The sequence below is a fragment of the Carex rostrata genome, chromosome 8 (assembly GCF_964058835.1).
Source record: "Carex rostrata chromosome 8, lpCarRost1.2, whole genome shotgun sequence".
NCBI lineage: Eukaryota > Viridiplantae > Streptophyta > Magnoliopsida > Poales > Cyperaceae > Carex > Carex rostrata.
In genome coordinates this window covers 1,005,629-1,024,755 of record NC_135925.1, presented here as the reverse complement: position 1 = coordinate 1,024,755, position 19,127 = coordinate 1,005,629, and the positions used below count along the sequence as shown (strand labels likewise).

The window sequence follows — 19,127 nt, the reverse complement described above, 5'->3', positions numbered from 1 at the left end:
AAATATTGACAAATATTTGATAAACACTGGTTTGGCTTTAATTCATACATATTATTATTATTTTATTGGTAAAACTGGTTTGGCCTTAAATCTACGGATTTATGAAATTGTAGATTTGTTCTGCGATTTTGAGAGGACTAAAACTGTAAATTAAATAAATTTGTAGTTTTGGGACCTAAAATCTTATAATAAAACTGCGGTTAGTTCATTTTTAGAAATTTTGTAATTCAAAATTTATTATTATTTTTAGATATTAATAAAAATTTCGGCTATTTCTTTCAGTATCTTATCAGAAAGAGACGGTTTTCGAGTAAACGGAGCATGATATGTACTATACTTCTTAATTGTCCATTATTATTTTACACCTCTAGCTATTAGATTAATCAAATTAATTCGAAAATTTTAATTTATATAAAAAAAAAATCGAACTGGATACTTTTATATTAAAAATTATATACAACCAATGGTTTATAACTTTATATTTAGCGAGACCTACTTATAGTTCTATAGGCGAAGAATTACTGATGGAATCTTTCCTCTCCATTTGAACTTTCATATATCTTTGAAAATTATCAAAACAATTGCTTTTCTACTAATAAGTGGCTAATTTTTGAAAAATCATAAGCAAAGAAAATAATAAGTAGTATTTCAATTTTATTTTTCCCAATGCCTCGCATAGTCTGCGCTGTGCTCACATTATGAGTTCATGACTGTTAACTGTTAAGTGAAAATTAAATATATTGCGTCTCAGAATTTTGTTACGCTAAGACAAATTCATTATTTATTAATTTTTTAAAAGTTTCTGACAATTGATATGCGTATTATTTTGAAAAAATAATTTTACTGTCGAAATTTTAATTAATGTTTGAGATAAATAATGATATAAATTTTATGTTATTTGCTATTTTGGGTCGAGATCATATAAGTTCACGTGTTATTTTTCTCGGAGGGTGAGGGGAGAGCTAGACTTTCATTAAACTATAGGGATCAAATACGAATGGAGGTCAATCGTATGAAATTTTCATACTGCGAATATGGTCAATTTTACAGTATCTGATATCTCTCTATGATTCGATAATCCGTAGTACTACATGATATATAATTATGTTTAAGACTAGAACTTATTTTGTTAAGCAAACCCACACATCGTGATGATACAATTAAGCAGTAAACTTAGAAGACCAGTAGCTTTTCCTAGATAGATGTTAGATAATAGCTAGCTTATGAACTTGAGAAATCAGAAAAGATTGAATATGAAATCTCATAGTCCTTCCTCTACCTAAAATATATATATATATATATATAGGATTTGGCTAATATGCTATGGGTAGCTAAGAGGCCTCCCGTGCTACGGCTAAATATTCGACTTTTCAAAATCCTAACGGTCGATCCGAACCGTTCATCTTGTTCTCCATATTAATATGTGTTTGGAGACCAAATTTTATATTTTTTGGAAATTTTTTACTATTTTTTTAGATTTATTGAATATCGCTGTTTTTATGGTCCAGATTTGTCTGAAAAACAGCGATTTTCAATAAATCTAAAAAAATAGTAAAAAATTTCCAAAAAATGTAAAATTTGGTCTCCAGGCACATATTAATATGGAGAACAAGATGAACGGTTCGGATTGACCGTTAGAATTTTGAAAAGTCGAATATTGAGCCGTAGCACGGGAGGGCTCTTAGCTACCCATAGCACCGTAGTCAAGTCCTATATATATATATATATAGAGAGAGAGAGAGAGAGAGTACAGCTAACGTGCTTCCTCTAGCATATGGGCCGAAATGCTTCCGGTGAAAATTTGAAATTTTAAAATCCAAAAAGTCGATCTGAACCGTTCATCTTCTTCTCCATATTAATATCTGCTTGGAGACCAAATTTTACATTTTTCTGAATTTTTTTACTATTTATTAAGCCATTTTGAAAATCGCTGATCCAACGGTGGCTTACCAAACAGTAAAAATCAGAAGCTACCGTTGGATCAGCGATTTTCAAAATGGCTTAATAAATAGTAAAAAATTTCAGAAAAATGTAAAATTTGGTCTCCAAGCAGATATTAATATGGAGAAGAAGATGAACGGTTCAGATCGACTTTTCGGATTTTGAAATTTCAAATTTCCACTGGAAACATTTCGGCCCATATGCTAGAGGAAGCGCGTTAGCCGTACTATATATATATATATATAGTTTTCTAGTATCTCACGAAGGCTATAATTTTTTAGAAGAAAAATCCTCATCTTTCTTATTTACTACCAATTTTGAGAAGAAAAATTAATTGAAATTGTATGTACAAATACAATCAGTTTATCATAAGTCATCATGATGTCATTAAGAAAAAACCCATGCGTATTGAATGTAGTCAATTTAATCGATCTCCATAGCTAAGAAGTCTGATTCCGTGCATATATATGTCACAACAAAAAACCAAGAGAGATATATATCTGAAGCATATATATAATATATTGTCATGCATTGAATTAATTGTGAAAGAAAAAGATATTGATGGATGCGCACGCATTCTCTTATAATGGATATATAACTTATCAATGCAAGTCGTTAACCCTCGCTCTACAAAGTAATACGCGTGCAAATGAATGGTCCTGGTCTTGTGGTACTGACAAGTGACAAGAGAGTAGAGATCAAACAAACTCAAACTGTCGCCTAGCTTCGACCTCAATCTCGTGCTAATCATTAAATTGGGGACAACAGTTCATGGAGCACTTGGTCTCGTACGTACAACGTAACTACCGTTCTATTCCATATTTCCATAAGCATACGTACGGAAATTATACAGGAGAGAATGGCAGAAGACTGTCCCTTTTATTACTACTTTATTATTATATAATGATCAATAATCAATTCCGATTTAGTGAATAAGACACTACCTTTTATGTCAATTATTACAGATTTATAAGCCAATTGAAAAATTTATGATGATCATATATATGTTGCACTCTCTATTCACAAGTTCTATGCACAGTTTCTCTTTCAATGGGGTTGGCAAAACAGCGGCTAAAGCAAGCATTTGTGCTTAATTGTGATTAAAAAATTCCATCAATTAGCTTCAATTGAACTTTTTTTTTTAGTAAAGATTAGAGGTCAAGCCATCTAATTTTTTTAATATTTCAAAATAATATATTTTTTGAATTTTGAATATGCAATTCCTCACACACAAAGTATAACTTTTGCCACTAAATTAAAATGATGATTCTCTTCAACTTCATTTTTTATTACTAATTCGATCATTTTTTTGGTAGTTCCCGATCTCTCTCTCTCTCTCTATATATATATGTATGAGGGAAATTTTTGTTTCTGAGTTCCACTGTCATTTTTCTTTTATAGAAATTAAAAAAAATGAATTGTCATGAAATGAAATGATTTTTTTTTTCATTCAAAAATAATTGGATCAAACTATTAATTTGATCCAAATCGAGAGATCACTGAATTAATAGTTCGATTCATTATTTGTCACATCTTAATTTACATGATAGACAATATTAAAAATCCAAGAGAGAGTGATCAAAACATTGCTTCGGTGTTCGGTCCCACATAGGATTTCAAAATATGGACCCAAAACTCATTCATTTTGAAATCTATTTACACAATCTAGATTTTTTTTTCCAAATAACTTAGGGCGGGGGAATGAATGAACCACTAATTCGATCTAGGGGTGGACTGTACCGTTGATTCAGTTCAGGGATAAACTGAATTGTTTATGTTTGTATTTTTGTTGGACGACGTATCTTAAATATGTATGAGAGCACCTTTACATAGATGTTGTTATTTACAAAATATAGATGTTGTTATTCTTTGAGAATAATAAGAACCTGTTATTTACATTGAGATTTATGTATGAAAAATATACTATTTTCGTATAAAAAAATTTAAACGGTTGAGATCGGAATAGTAGATTCATAATAAGTTTTCTTCTTTTATATACATGGGTCAAAGGCAGTCAGAGGGCTGGGGGTTTTATGAGCCACGTGGCAAGGGGTGCCACGTTAGCTTCTCTTTTTAACGTTTGCGTATTTACAAATTAAACCTTAAAATTTTTCAATATGATAGGTGAGTTCAAAATAAATTTGAAGAAAGTTACGTGAATTATGAGATGTGACATCGGAGAGGCATGTGGTGCAAGGACGGGACGCATGGGGTTGGTAATTGGTCTCCCTATCCGTCTTAGACGGATACCTGACCCTATAAACTTAGATTCGTATTATTCAGCATAAATGTGCACGACTTTTAAAGTACAAACCCAATGTCCCAATGACTAAAATAAAATTCGAATTTCTCATGATTTGACTGAGACTTCATTCTATTTTTCAGCAATATTGTACCGACAGTATTGTCACATTTTACATTTTCTTTAAATAATTTTACTGCATTTCCAATCTAGTCGGTTTCCTTTGCTTGCAATCTTCAAAAACAATTATAAATACCAAGTTTGTTAGCAATGGCGCGTAACTGGGACCACGTTTATCGGATATACTAAATTTGTTTACAAGGAAATAGTTCAGCCCTCTCCATTTCTCCAAAAACAGAAATCTAAAATAATTCTCCCAAACATGATATCCTATCATCTCCAGTGGAACGAACTGGAGACAACCGATCACTATTCTAGTTCTCTTAATTAGATTCTCACATTCTGACTCTTTCGGTTAGTTATAAATGGAACTTGTGCATTTTTTATTTTTTATTTTTTGGACGTAGATTTTACGAATTATTTATATCCGATTAAAAGTGAATCCTATGATTCTTCCCAAGGGAAAAAAAAATGAAACAAAATTGAATTCTATAATTAACAACTGATAGGTTAACAATTCTCAAGGCGCAGATTCTAAACTTGAATCAGTCTACATATAGCATAAGGAAACATTTTTTTAAATCAGTCTACAAATAGTAAAATTATTTCTCAATATTTTACCCAAAAATAAAGTAAGTTCTTTTTAATCAGTAGTGTATATACAGCATTAACTGCACAAGGCACCATATATTTTATAGGTTTACCTTTTTGTAGTGAAGATTTAGTTAATATTGTATACACTAGATGCTAATAGAAGAATGGTATAATTGCATGCAGAGCAAATGAGCAATCGGAAATTTTAGAAAAGAAATTAATCCGAAAATAAGGACAAGTTGAGGTTTTCTCAGAGGTAACAGAATATTTCTGTTTTTCTAAGAACCGTCCGATCAGAATCCGGACCAAGCCGTCCAGAGGAGGAATGCACAGGTTCCTTTAATATTTGTGCGGATTGTGATCGAACGGTCCTTATGTAACCTATAATGCTCTGTTACCTCATATGAAAAAAATTCGCGTCGAGTATCCCACACAATAAGAACAAGAAAGTAAGATTTCTAAATAGAACCAAATAGAGGAGCTATTCCGAGGAGGGTGGTGTGCACCTGACAACCACCACGCCATTCCTCTCTCCTCTCTTAACCCCTCTCTACCCTTTTCGCTTTTTCCAGGAGCATCGGATTAGATTAAAATCTAACCTCAGCTCTCCCCCTTTCCGATTTCCACTCAAATTCAATCAATGGTAGAAAAAATGAAGTACAGCAACGGGTTATCGGGTTACAAAGACATCAGCACCGACCTATGCCCGCTCCGGCGCCGTCTAATGCTGTACCTTCTCCTTCCTCTCTTATCTCTTTATTTCCTCTACACCTTAAACCTTGTTCTCTCCTCCGCAAACTATCCGCCTACTAAACCTTGCCCAAGCACCACCACCAGCTCCACTGCCACCACCAATCGCCTCTTCTTGATCAACAGCTCGAAAGTTTCTGAAACAAGATTCGCTGAGACAGGTCTACAGCACATAGTCTTTGGCATTGCCGCCTCAGCCCGTCTCTGGGACAAGCGGAAAGAATACATCAAGGTCTGGTGGCGACCGAATAGAATGCGAGGCTTCGTCTGGCTAGACAAGCCTGTCAGTGAGTTCAATTCCACTGTCTCGCCTCACCGGCTCGGTCTACCCATGCTCAGGCTCTCCTCCAATACATCAAGATTCCGTTACACTCACCGGCAGGGTCACCGGTCAGCAATTCGCCTGTCCCGAATCGTCTCTGAGACGCACCGTCTCTTTCTTCCCAATGTCCGGTGGTATGTCATGGGCGACGAGGACACTGTCTTCCTGCCTGACAACCTTGTCAGAACCCTTGCCAAGCTCGACCACCGTCAGATGTACTACATTGGGTCGAATTCTGAGAGCCATTTGCAAAACATCTATTTCTCGTACAACATGGCTTATGGGGGTGGCGGCTTTGCAATCAGCCGACCGCTCGCTCAGGCACTTGCTACAATGCAAGATGGATGCCTTAATAGATACCCTGCACTGTATGGAAGTGATGATCGAATTCAGGCATGCATGGCTGAGCTGGGAGTGCCGCTAACCCGGCACCCAGGATTCCACCAATATGACGTATATGGCGACTTACTAGGGCTTCTTTTGGCACATCCAGTGGCCCCATTGATTTCCCTCCACCACCTTGATGTCGTGCAGCCGATCTTCCCAAACTCTGCCACTAGGGCCGTTGCATTGAGGAAGCTCTTTGCGGGGCCGGTGAGGCTGGACTCAGGCGGCGTGATGCAACAGTCAATATGCTACGATAAGGTTCACCGGTGGACAGTTTCGGTTTCCTGGGGTTTTGCGGTGCAAGTGGTGCGAGGAATCATGTCGCCAAGGGAAATGGAGATGCCGGCACGGACATTCTTGAACTGGTACCGACGGGCTGATTATACCGCGTATGCCTTTAACACACGGCCAGTGGCGCGAAATCCATGCCAGAAGCCGTATGTGTATTACATGTCTGATGCAAGGTTTGTGGAATCCAAACGCACCACCGTTACGCGGTACGATCTTAACCGTACCGATCGACCGGCTTGTCGGTGGAGGATGGCCGACCCGGCTGCCATACTGGACCACATTGTTGTGTACAAGAAACCAGACCCTGGATTGTGGGATCGGGTAACTAATTCCTCTGTTAATTCTCTCTGTTTAATTTTAACCGCATTTGGGGTTTCTAATTTACAATTGCATATTCGATTATTCGGTCTCTCTGGAACTGTAGTTGTCACCTGTCCGGGGTTTATGGTGTAATTTAATGGAAGAACAAAAAAGGTTGCTGTTTATTTAATGCTATTTTACATGAATTTACAGTCTCCTAGAAGGAATTGCTGTAGGGTGGTGAGCACACCGACCGGTGACCGAAGCACCATGAGCATTGATGTAGGTGTATGTAAGGAAGGCGAGTTCAGTCAGATTTAGGTCAATACAAGCACTTTTATTTGCCTTTCTTTTAGATAAAATTTAGCTTTTAGAAATTCTCTTGGTGGGGTTTTTCTGGAAATGCGCATGAAAATAATAAAATACGAGGCTACTTTTTGAAAAGATTCTCTAAGTACAAAGTCTAGTAGCATGGGCCTGGTATAGAAGTGACTAATGAGGAAGTTGACAATAAGATGGTTTGTGGGGTTTTATTGGCATGTGATTACCTAAAAAAGGGTAATGGTTTGGTTGAGTCACGAGAGAAAGTAGGTAGGATGTGATCGAATTTAGTCATATGGATGTTTCACACATATCATGCACCAAAATGGGCCACAGATTTGAGTTCGGTTTTGTTTTTAGTTATCAGACGGGAAACAAATCTGCTGAAATCCCCTAGGATTTCAGGAACCTGAATTTCTAATTTCTCATTTTAACGGTCTATATGTTTCAATATATATTTTGAGATTTGTGCATAAAAACTTTCTGCCTTGAGATTCGTGTATACAAAATTTAGACGGCTGAATTTAGTATTTCAGAGTCATGAAATCCTTTTGGGACTATGCTGGCGGGATGCACACTGCCATGGATTTAGGGACATTTATGACCGGCTAAAGCGGTCAGAGGTCGCTGTATTTCTGTCGAAACAGAATTCAGAACAGTACAACTGATTTCTACGATCAGTATTGAATAGCTTGGAATTGTTAGTGTTCTGTTGGTAGAAGCTTTCGTTTCTTTCTTATTTTTCTCTTTTTCTCTTTTTCTCTTTTTCTCTTTTATGAGATTATTAGGAGTTTAGATCGGAGCTCTGGTAAAGAGTTGATGTAGGCATGTAGCTACCTTTCGCTCAAGTGTATATGCAAGTTTTTAAGGTTAGCAATTGGGATTGTTCAGTGCAATATTTGTCAGGTTACTTTTATTATATTTGTCTGACGTAGTTTCTGGCCTTGCTTAAGGTTTTCCTAAACTTGACGCGTTTTTATTACTATCCAATGCGAAATGTATTTATTTTTCTTTTCAAAATTGTTACAGTACTTCCGAGCAGTTTTGAGGTTGGTTGTAAAGTAAAAGTGGAGTAAGCTCTTTATTCTTCTTTATTCGACACTTAAGTAGTAATGTGAAGCAGTGTTTTAAAAATCGGCCTATTCGGCCGAATATTCGTGTTCGGTTGGAAACCGAATGGAAAATGAGTATTCGGTCCAATATTCGGTTTCGAATATTCGACCGAATATATTTTTCCGCATATTATCTATTCGGCCGAATATTTCCGAATAGAGAATAAGAATCCGAATAAGAACCGAGTATGAACCGAATATGAACCGAATAGAGAATAAGAATCCGAATAAGAACCGAATATGAATCGAATATGAACTGAATAGAGAATAAGAATCCGAATAAGAACCGAATAGAGAATAAGAATCCAAATAAGAACCGAATATGAACCGAATATGAACCGAATATTTCCGAATAGAGAATAAGAATCCGAATAAGAACCGAATATGAACCGAATATTTCCGAATAGAGAATAAGAATTTAAATAAGAACCGAATAAGTTATAATTTTATTTATTTAAGTTTGAACTTATGTTTTATTTATGCTTATTTGTAATGTTTATCTATGTTTATTAGAGTTAATGCCTATGATTTTTTATTTGAAAATCCGAATATATAAATCTGAATAAAAATCCGAATATTCGGCCGCATACTGTATATTCGGTATTCGGTGGCTTTCCGAATACCGAATAAGAACCGAATATTAAAACACTGATGTGAAGAGTAAAAGAAGAAGAGTAAGGTGAAGTAAGAGATAAATTAATTTTGAATAAGTTACTCTACTTTTTTTAGGTGGATTAACTTATTTTACATGTAAAATCCACTGTGATAGACTCATTTTTGAATATCTTAATCTTCTAGATAGATTTTTTTAAACCATGAATTAAACTACCAAATAAGATAAATATCTAGAATAAAATAGAATAAACCATTTAATCTTTACTAATTTTACTCCACAATTAGACATGACCTGAACTTGAAGAGTAGTGAAAACATGCATTTACTGCAAGTTCAATCTCCTTCCGAACATAATTAACAGAGGAAATTTCTACCATCAGGAAAGAGATATACAAATTTAATGCTCCATATAATTTTAGTCGTTGCTTTTGAATACAATGTACTACGCCCCAGTGCATAGTTGTAAATATCGTGTACCCGTAAAATTATTTTTTCAGCAAGTGATTGGATGTCTAAATCTACTAATAGCCTATTAGTTGTGTCACACCAAAATTAATGAATTATACAAGAAAAAAAAAGCTTCCAAAATAAGATACTTTTTGTTAAATAAATAATAATTATACTCAACCAGTTTTTAGCACAATGATCTTTTCGAAACTTTTGTTGACATCTCAGACAACTAGACAAGTGAAACATAATATCTTTCAAATTATTTGAGATCGATTATGTAGGTTTTTTTAAAAAAAAAACAAATTATTTGATGCTTGACATGAAGACACTAGTCATTAGTCAACGAGATAATAATTGCTTGAACTATTTATTTGATTCTCAAATAGTTTTTTGGTTAAGGTATTCAAATTCAGGCTGCTAAATAAATAACAAAAATAAAATTTAAATACCTTTTGGAACATAAAACTTCTTTCTTTTAAAATTTCCTTTTATATTAATTTGAACTCGAGCCTTTAATTTGATTGATTATTTTATCCGAAAACAATTTTTATCTAAAAGGAGATGAAAGTGTGTTACAAGTTACAATGCACTTGATATGTTTGGGGCCAAAATGCCAAACTGGTTCAGTATATGTTAGATCAGTTTACAGTTCTTTTGTAGAGTTTGAGGCGCAAGTCCAAGTCCTGGGGTCATGTCATACCCAAAAAATATTTCAATGATACCTACACGTAATAAAGTATTTTGAATTTTTTTTTTTTAAAAATGCTACAAATATGTATATATAAACAGAAAAGTCGGTCAGAAGACTAGCCATAAAGTGCAATAAATGATGAGTTGAAATTGTAACGCGAAGCCAACCAACAGAGCTTGAAGCGTTTTATGTTAAGTTGCGTAAGCCCATCCCCACCGTCAGCGCAAGACCTCAAGTGTTGGATACTTGGATTAATTAAGAAAGAGTGTGCAGAGTACGAGAAGAACAATACGACAAATACACTTGTGCTCTATCATTTAAGCCATCCAAGTCAATTAATGGGACGGGGACCTATGCCTTTTCTCGTCCTTTTGACTCTTCTAGTCTTCTTCCATGTTTTAATGAGCTCATGTTACATCATTCAGTGCAGTGGTCGGGGAAGCCAATCAGCTACTCCTTTTCTTGAGAAAAGGAGAAACCTTCTATTCTTCAATCTGAACTGTTCAACATCGCTCAAACGGTTTCAATTTCTTTTTAACATGGCACGAATCTCAAAGCACAAATAAATCAGATGTAATTGAAATCATTTGATCGATTTCATTCCCAGTGGTCGGTGGTCCTTCCCTTCCCTGCATTCAAATTTCTTGCACGCTTCTGTGTATAGATAGTATCCGGTCTCAAGATTCGTGAACCTTCTTCATAATCTACAATATAAATCCCTACTGTAATCCTGCTCCCTGCTCCTGCTCCGTACGGGCAACGCGGCAGCCAGATCTTATAATTATTTTCTTTTTCTTTTTTGATAAAAGTTGGGCTTAATCCACAACCGTTGTTGCGTATGCCTTAACACAGGGAATACTGCACTAACTGCCTAACTGGAACAGATTTAAGATATATATATGATTCTTCTAGAACGGAATTAGCTCGCTCTTGTACAAACTTTGACTACTTCGTAACCGTCTTTCACACAATTTGACCAGTGTTGATTATGACCTGGAAAATAGAAACACAATTCATTCTTTCTTCAGCCATGTGAAAAATTCATAATTTAAAAATATTTTAATAGGATATAACATTCATAATTTGTATAAAATACCAATGTAATGCGAAAACAATTTGTGTTTAAAATATTTCGATTTTTTTAAAAGATTAAAAAAGTTGCTAAATATAAATAATTTGTGAATATGATCACTAAGCTCTGCCTTAAATCTGAGTAAAAACTTGAAGATAGTGCACCACGAAGATGATATGCTGTTGTCGTTTGCTTCCCTTTTTCTTATGATTAACAAATAAAGTGAAATAAATGTGAAATAACTTTAAAAATATCGATGTTTTATAGAAGTGAGATAACATTAAATATAGAATAGTGCTCCGACATACGGTCCTTCCTTTCTTGACTTTTTAGGATTAGGTGTAAACATAGAATAATGCTACAACCATTTTTAATTCTGCGTTAAGAGCATCTTCCTTGTGTTACGTGTCTGTGGTAAAGTTTGTTGGCCCCTTGTAAAACTTTGGGGGTTGGTGACTACCATAAATGCACAAACCAACATGACAGAATGACATTATTTAAAAACACACACTAGATTCTGATCAATTTTTTTTAACTGCATCATGGATAAACCTCGTACATTTTTATTACTGATGCTGGAGATCGAATTTTTTTCATAATCCATAATTAATAAAAAGAATTTTATGGAACCAATATGATTGGTTTTTTTTTTTTTCAAAAACCATAAGGACCGTGGGGTTCCCACGGTCTCAATATACATATATATTTTTTTAAAAAAACAGAATTTTTTTCCAGACCGTGGGGTCCCACGATCTCAATTTTTTTTTTTATAAAACATAATTCTTTTTATTTTTTGTATTAAAATATTAGAAATGTTGAATATATTTCTTTGAAAATAGATGAAATACAATATAATTTGATTTATTAGAAAGGCTGCAATAAATAACTCGGATCAATATTTTTCAGGTCGGATTTTTCGCGGCTGTAAAAAAATTTAATATATTTCTTTATGTGTTATTAGAAAAAAATAAAAATGCTTAGATTCTGAGTTATTGATCCCGGTTCAAAAGTCACTTCTAGGTAATCCAGAAAATATTGTGATCCTTCTAGTACATTTAATTTATGAAAAGTTGTATCTATTTTTGAAAAAAACAAAAACTTTTAAGTTATTTAATGATTGTAATTAAAAAAGAATTCTCAAAATAGATATAACTTTTTATAAATTAAATGTCCTAGAAGGATCACAATATTTTCTGGATTACCTAGAAGTGACTTTTGAACTGGGATCAATAACTCAGAATCTAAGCATTTTTATTTTTTTCTAATAACACATAAATAAATATATTAATTTTTCTTACAGCCGCGAAAAATCCGACCTGAAAAATATTGATCCGGGTTATTTATGCAGTCTTTCTAATAAATCAAATTATATTGTATTTCATCTATTTTCAAAGAAATATATTCAACATTTCTAATATTTTAATACAAAAAATTAAAAAAAATCCTGTTTTATAAAAAAAAATTGAGATCGTGGGACCCCACGGTCTGGAAAAAAATTCCTGTTTTTAAAAAAAAAAAAAAAAATTGAGACCGTGGCTTATGATTTTTGAAAAAAAAAAATCATATTGGTTCCGTAAAATTCTTTTTATTAATTATGGTTTATGAAAAAAATTCCTGGAGATCCCTATGTTTTAATTACATTTTTTTTTGGCATAAATTTAATTACACAAGTCACTGTCACGTTTATCTTACCAGACTTAAATATTTGTATAGATAACATAATTTGAAACAGAAAATCGTGACTGAGCTACTGAGGGTGCCAAACTTGAGGTTCAGTGGCATGGTACAAGAGTTAGGGTTTTAATATTGAGGGGCTACTAGTGTAGCAATTACATTTGAAGATTTGATGAATAAATAATAAATTTATAGTTTTAATGGGCAATATTTTAATATTAAAATATTTCAATGGGCATATATATTACCTAACAAAAAATTAAAGCATTCCTAAGATTCAGGGTAAAAATGCACACATATCGAGTCAATATTCAACTAGTTTTCATGCACTAAACTCCAGCACAAAGGCAAAAACTACAGTTTGGTGTACAGTGTACACACAGACAATCAGTTCACGGGTCTTGCATGCAAATGAATAAATGACCAGCATTTTTAATCACAGGTAACAAGATAATATTTTTACTGTTACACTACAAAGGGAAACTGGGAACAAATACAATCTCCATTATCTTTTCCATTTCGTAATCCCAGCAAGCAAGTACACACTTAAGCTAACAGTGCCAACAAAAATTTGCTTTCATGCTAAAATCTAAATACAGTGAAGAGACAAGAGAGGAAGCAAAGATCGGGGGAAAACTGGGAAGCCGTACTATCTATTTGTGGCTGAGCATGTTTAATGATCAACTTTCCAATATTTTCACCTGACAAAGAGAAACCAGCTCAATCGAAAGAACTAGAACCACAAGGACAGCCCACAAACTCATATCACCCAAGGTAACAGACTATCTCCGTTTAGATCCTGACCATCTGATCAGAATTTGCACAAATATTAAAGGGCCCCGTGCTTTCCACCTCGGGCCAGATTGGCCCGGATTCTGATTGGATGGTCAGGATCTAACCAGATATTCTGTTACCTCAGAGGATATGGACTCTATCATTTACTACAAGATATGAAAAGTACAAAGGACATGTTCATTTGTTTATACAATTACCTTTTTTGACAATGTTAACTACTTTGATAAGTGCTTCCAAGCTCAGCATTATTCTGTCGAATGATCTTGGCAGCTTGTATCAGAATATCTTGTTCTGCTGCAAATAACTCATCTTTTCTCTACAACAATTATTCAAAAATTAATCACTATATGCAAGTAGCATCACCAATCAGTTAGGTCTTTTATGGGTTGATAGGCCAAACAGAGAATTAGACACATCCATTTCATCTTAACTTTACAAGAATTCAATGATGTATAAATTTTTTTTTGTTTGATATTAAAAATAAGTAGACTATCTTACAATCCCAATTTATAGTTCACCTAGGTTTGATGGAAATAAAATAATTTGTACATATATAATATGGTTTTATGATCTGTTGTCAATGCATCAAACATAGCAATCTCATCAAATATGGACATATTATTGGGCATAGGTGGCTTACCGATCAAATTTTTCTGCAAGTAATACGCTAAAAAATTATCCATTAAAAGCCAGTTCATGACAAATTTCATTTTGTTCAATAATAGTACAACAAACATCATATTTTAATATTTTTTATGGCAATCATAAAGATTGTCAAGCAAAATCCATAGCCAATAGATCCTAACACTTTATAAATAGATACAAATATCTATTTAATTATCAATAATGCAAATTAACTTCTAAATGCTGTCATGTTGGGTTAGGTCTAGGTATGATCTGTTGACCTGCACGGCTTGTACTGGGTCAGGCAAGATTTGGCATAGCCAAGTATGAGGAAAACTTTAGAAAAAAGAAAGAAATTGAAAAAGAAAAGACGAACCATGGATCTAATGTTGCAACCAATTGTGAGTTCACCGTAAGAACATTCAAGTCGAGAGAGATAACAGAATGGAGCATCTTGTTCCAAGAAAACTTTTGGGTTGGTTCTGAGCATATTCTTTATCTCTTCAGAAATTGGGGGTATCTTTTCTATATCCTCAACCCTTATGGGTATCTTTGTAAGACAGGCACGCCACTGGGCCCGAGACTTGTTCACTATCACCTGGCAATGTTTGAAAAATTAGAGAATACAGGCATAGTACATTCCTGTGATAAGCCGATTTTTTCATCGGTAACACAAAAAAAGAAAAAAGAAATTCACCTATCTTTTTCAGCAAATTTTGATTTACGAGAGAGATTTTGAAAAATGAGGTTATGGTGCTTTGCAATGTACACCTACCAAGTGTGCTTTGACACAGCAGGTGTCGGATCTGTGTCAAGATCATGCTGGATGCAAATCGAAGCACACCCAACGATTGTTGTATTGAAGCACACTAGATAGTTGTACATTGCAAAGCACCACAGCCACACTCTTTTTTTGAAATATTATTCAGCAGTTTGGGTATACATCGAAATTTGCTGAAAGAGAAGGTACGGGTGGATTTTTTTTTGTGTGTGTGTGTTACACATAAAAAGATCAGTGTTATAAGTGCATTTACTATATAAATAATACCGTACCTGACTGGAGAAAAGGGAGTTTGGAACTATAACAGGGAACTTTTCTGGATTGATCAAAGATGTACTTGTAAGCCCAATATCAGTTACTTTTCCCTCTATTGATCCAGCCTGCACACTCAATGAGTTAAAAAAATATCATAAATTCCATTGCAATTTAGAAACGTAAACTTTTTCTTCTTGACAAATAAGTAGAGAGATAGAGAGAGGTACTTTAATGTTATCACCAATAGAAAACGGCTTTGAAAATTGTAAAGAAAATCCACTCAGCATGTTACCCAATATATCTCTAGCAGCAAAAGCAGTCGCCACACCTTTGCCAAAGTAAGATAAAAAATCAATAGGCTTTGTCATTGTTATATCCATTAAAATTTCCTAATTTGAAATTACCCATCAAAACTACAAACTATAAATATTCGGCCCGTTAAGACTTTATGCTCTCTAATACTCACTAATTAGGTTCATTCTAGTTTAAATAATGTTGGCCTAAAATTTATGTACCATTTGCCTCAGTCCCTCATCAGTAAAAGGCCAGATTACCCCAGAAAAAGAATGCCAGCACTTTTTTCTGAATCGGTAATGGTATCCAATGTCAGTACACTTACCAATCTCGGTGTCTTTTTTACCCAATAAAAATATAATACAAAATAAGGTTGTTATATATTTACAAGGTAAGAAAGGGTTCTCTATTTGTATGGCCCAATAAGCAAAAGATTATTGTGAATAATTATAACATATTTAAGGTACTAATGATCACAGTGACAAACTCAAACTTGGGAATAATTTGGCAAGGTCTAAAGTTCATGATCCAGGTATGTATAATTCAGACCTAATTTAGTTTCTTAAAATGCATTAAATAAAACAAACATCTGATGTTTTTTTAAAAAAGAAAACAAAATTCTACAAATAGTTTGGGAATAATTCTAATTATGATTGGGTTTCATTTCTAGCCCATCCCAACTTGTTTGGGACTAAAGGCTTGGTTGTTGTCGTTGTAGTTTGGGAATAATTCGCAAAATTTGTCAAATTAGCGGTTAACTCATAAATTCCGTTTAATTACCGAATTTTTCAGTAAGGTACAAAAATTGAATAATTTGTGAATCTTGTTACTGTTATGTAGCAAACAGAAAGCATACTGTTTAATATATACATATAAAGCAAACTGGAATGCATGGTACAACCTGAGTAAATATAGCACTTACCAGTCACAGCAAATACCTGTCAGTTGCAAATGAATAAACTGGAATATGCAATTTGCACCAGTGAAATCATCCATAATAAATGATTTTACTTAAATTTCACCTTGAACTAGTTAATAAATAAGATAATACCTCCAACTCCACCAACAGTTAGGATTGACTGCACAGCAATCCCAAATGCCTCGGCCAGGCCCATCACACCAATAAAAATAAGCCCGAGTGAAGACACCTTGTCAAGTGCCGATAGTTTCTCCCGGTCGAGACCAACATTAATTTGGTTAGCAGCAATATTAGAAAGGATGTAAGTTTTCCACCTCTGAAGGAACCAAACCAGTGACAACAACGCTGCACCCCTCCAACATTGTGGGAGATGTGCTGAAATATTCGGTGCAAACATTGCCCCTCTACAAAAATACAAGCTCAATTATGTACATGGGAGATTTCACCCAAAAATAAAGATGACAAAAAAGCCCCTGTTATATGTACTAGCAAAAAGAACCCATTATTATGTTTCTGCAAAAAGCCCAAACAAGTAAGATGAGCACTCATTGGGTTCTAGCTCTACGTGATGACTTTGCCCTTGCATTTATTGATTCCAGCATTTTTCAATCCTCGAGTCTAGAACTCTAGGCCAATTAAAAATGATTCCATCCTCTAGTCAATTCACCTCCTAGAAAATCTTCCTTTGTACCATATATAAGTGATTTACAGAAAAAAAAAATAATTCAGACATGTACCAAAGCATGTGTCACTATCTGCGAATAAGGATTACTGAAAGGTGTTTAGTGCAATATAACTGATGTAAATCCTTCTAAAACAAAGATGATATGAAAACTTACATTTCAGAGAAGGCCATAAAAGTGATCAGGTATTTTGCGGGGTCCTCTAAAGCATTCCACATGCTGTTTTTATAAGGAACCTCGATCTTTGTTGGCCCTCCCAACAAAACCAAAAGAGGGCTCTGTGATGTGTACTTGTGAATCTTCTGAAATAAAACCGGCATAACAAACCATGCAAGCACCGAACCGAAAAGGGTACCACCAACTGGTACAACCACTTTCTCCAAATTTGGGTACGTATCATACAACTGTTGTAGATGTGGCATGACTGAGTCAGATATCTCTTTTGCCTTGTTGCTGATGGCTGAGGTGGCATCTGCGGTAGACTGGTACGCCTTTTCAAGGAAGTCAGTCAATTTGGTACCATCATCTGAGTTGTTTGGTTGGGCATTTGATGAGTAGGACCGGTGGTATGTTGTAGTGGTGAGTGTAGAGGGGAAAAGGCTCTTTTGTGGTTGAAACATGTGTTTTCTGAAGGGTTTTGTATGGGTCGGTAGACAGTAGAGTAGGGATACTTTGGTCTTCTTCCGTGCAGAATGCGAGGCAACAGTTTGAGGTTCTTGAGGTGCTTGATTAATAAAACTTGTTGGATTAATTAAGGCAGCATAAGGTTTGATTGTTTTTTCTCTGAAGTAACTGTTGCTGGCACTGAGATATGAGCTACTTAGTAGCTTGTTTACTCTATTCATTTTGTCTTTTATTTTGTAGTAGTGATTATATCATCTGTCACCAACAGAGTCAATATTAGAACAGGAATATGTTATAATGCAAGGATGAAGATAATGAGAAAAAGATATTTTCTATTTTAAGCATCTAATTTGAAAACCAAAATCAAACATATATTATGATTATAGATTATAAAATAATGAAGAAGACAAACTGTGGACAATGTTGAATTAGATTCTTTCTAATTTCTAAAGGAGTAGCATTCAACAGATGATACAGGGACTAAAATAGGAAATCTGTAACTAGCATTAGATTTTAAGTTGAAGTTGACTGCATTGAAAAAGCCCAAACCTGGGATTTAGAAACTTGTAAATTTTAACACAATACTCATATAAATATTCCCTTAATCAATCGGTTAAATGGTTAATAATTGCTTAATTTTAACTAACAATAGTTCATAACAAGACTTAAACCAAAAGTCTATCGAAGTTTCAAAATAAAACAAAGAACGACAAAGACAAGAGTGTTTTCGGAAAGAAAAAGGGAAGCGACTTACCGATCGTAAGCGATGATTTCTCGCCCAAACGCTAATTGGAAATGCACTGATAAGCAGTGGGTCTAGAGTCTTGACTTGCGAGAGGGAGGGGATTTGATTCTCTGCAATTCTGAAAGTCCACTAACGAAGGCCCAAAATAAAGTTCTTTTAGGCCTGTAATCAGTTGAGCACAATTCTCGCTCGCAGCTAGGCCCAAAATAGCTTGGACACAATTTTACGATATATGAAACTTGTTAACTAGGCCCAAAATAGATAGTAATAGTAACACTTTTGTATGAACTTGTTAGCAAAGCAGGCTAGAATTCTGGTAGCATAAGAATAAACATCCTTTACAAAATACCAAAATTCTTATGACTACCACTTTGATATGGTGCAGCTGAGCTGATGAATCTTCGCGGATTAAACATCTCTTTTCTTTCACAGATAGTCAGATAGAGATGAGATTTGAATTCAATTTTTTCACAACTATTTAATCACTAAGCTACAATCACACATTAACATTTTATGAGAGAGATT

General features: G+C 34.4%; 2 protein-coding genes across 2 annotated transcripts; one reads left to right on the top strand and one right to left on the bottom strand.

The window, feature by feature from the left end:
- The first annotated feature begins 5,361 nt into the window (after positions 1-5,361).
- LOC144558847 (uncharacterized) lies at positions 5,362-7,384 on the top strand. The gene is made up of 2 exons (XM_078307749.1): positions 5,362-6,968; positions 7,161-7,384. Exons 1-2 carry the CDS (start codon positions 5,538-5,540, stop codon positions 7,266-7,268), a joined length of 1,539 nt encoding a protein of 512 aa, XP_078163875.1. The 5' UTR covers positions 5,362-5,537; the 3' UTR covers positions 7,269-7,384.
- A 5,927-nt stretch (positions 7,385-13,311) lies between these two features.
- LOC144558100 (mechanosensitive ion channel protein 1, mitochondrial-like) lies at positions 13,312-18,667 on the bottom strand. The gene is made up of 8 exons (XM_078306821.1): positions 18,612-18,667; positions 17,390-18,112; positions 16,683-16,954; positions 15,565-15,665; positions 15,355-15,462; positions 14,678-14,899; positions 13,875-13,993; positions 13,312-13,583 (listed from the first exon to the last, which is right to left on the bottom strand). Exons 2-7 carry the CDS (start codon positions 18,076-18,078, stop codon positions 13,889-13,891), a joined length of 1,497 nt encoding a protein of 498 aa, XP_078162947.1. The 5' UTR covers positions 18,079-18,112; positions 18,612-18,667; the 3' UTR covers positions 13,312-13,583; positions 13,875-13,888.
- Positions 18,668-19,127: the final 460 nt, after the last annotated feature.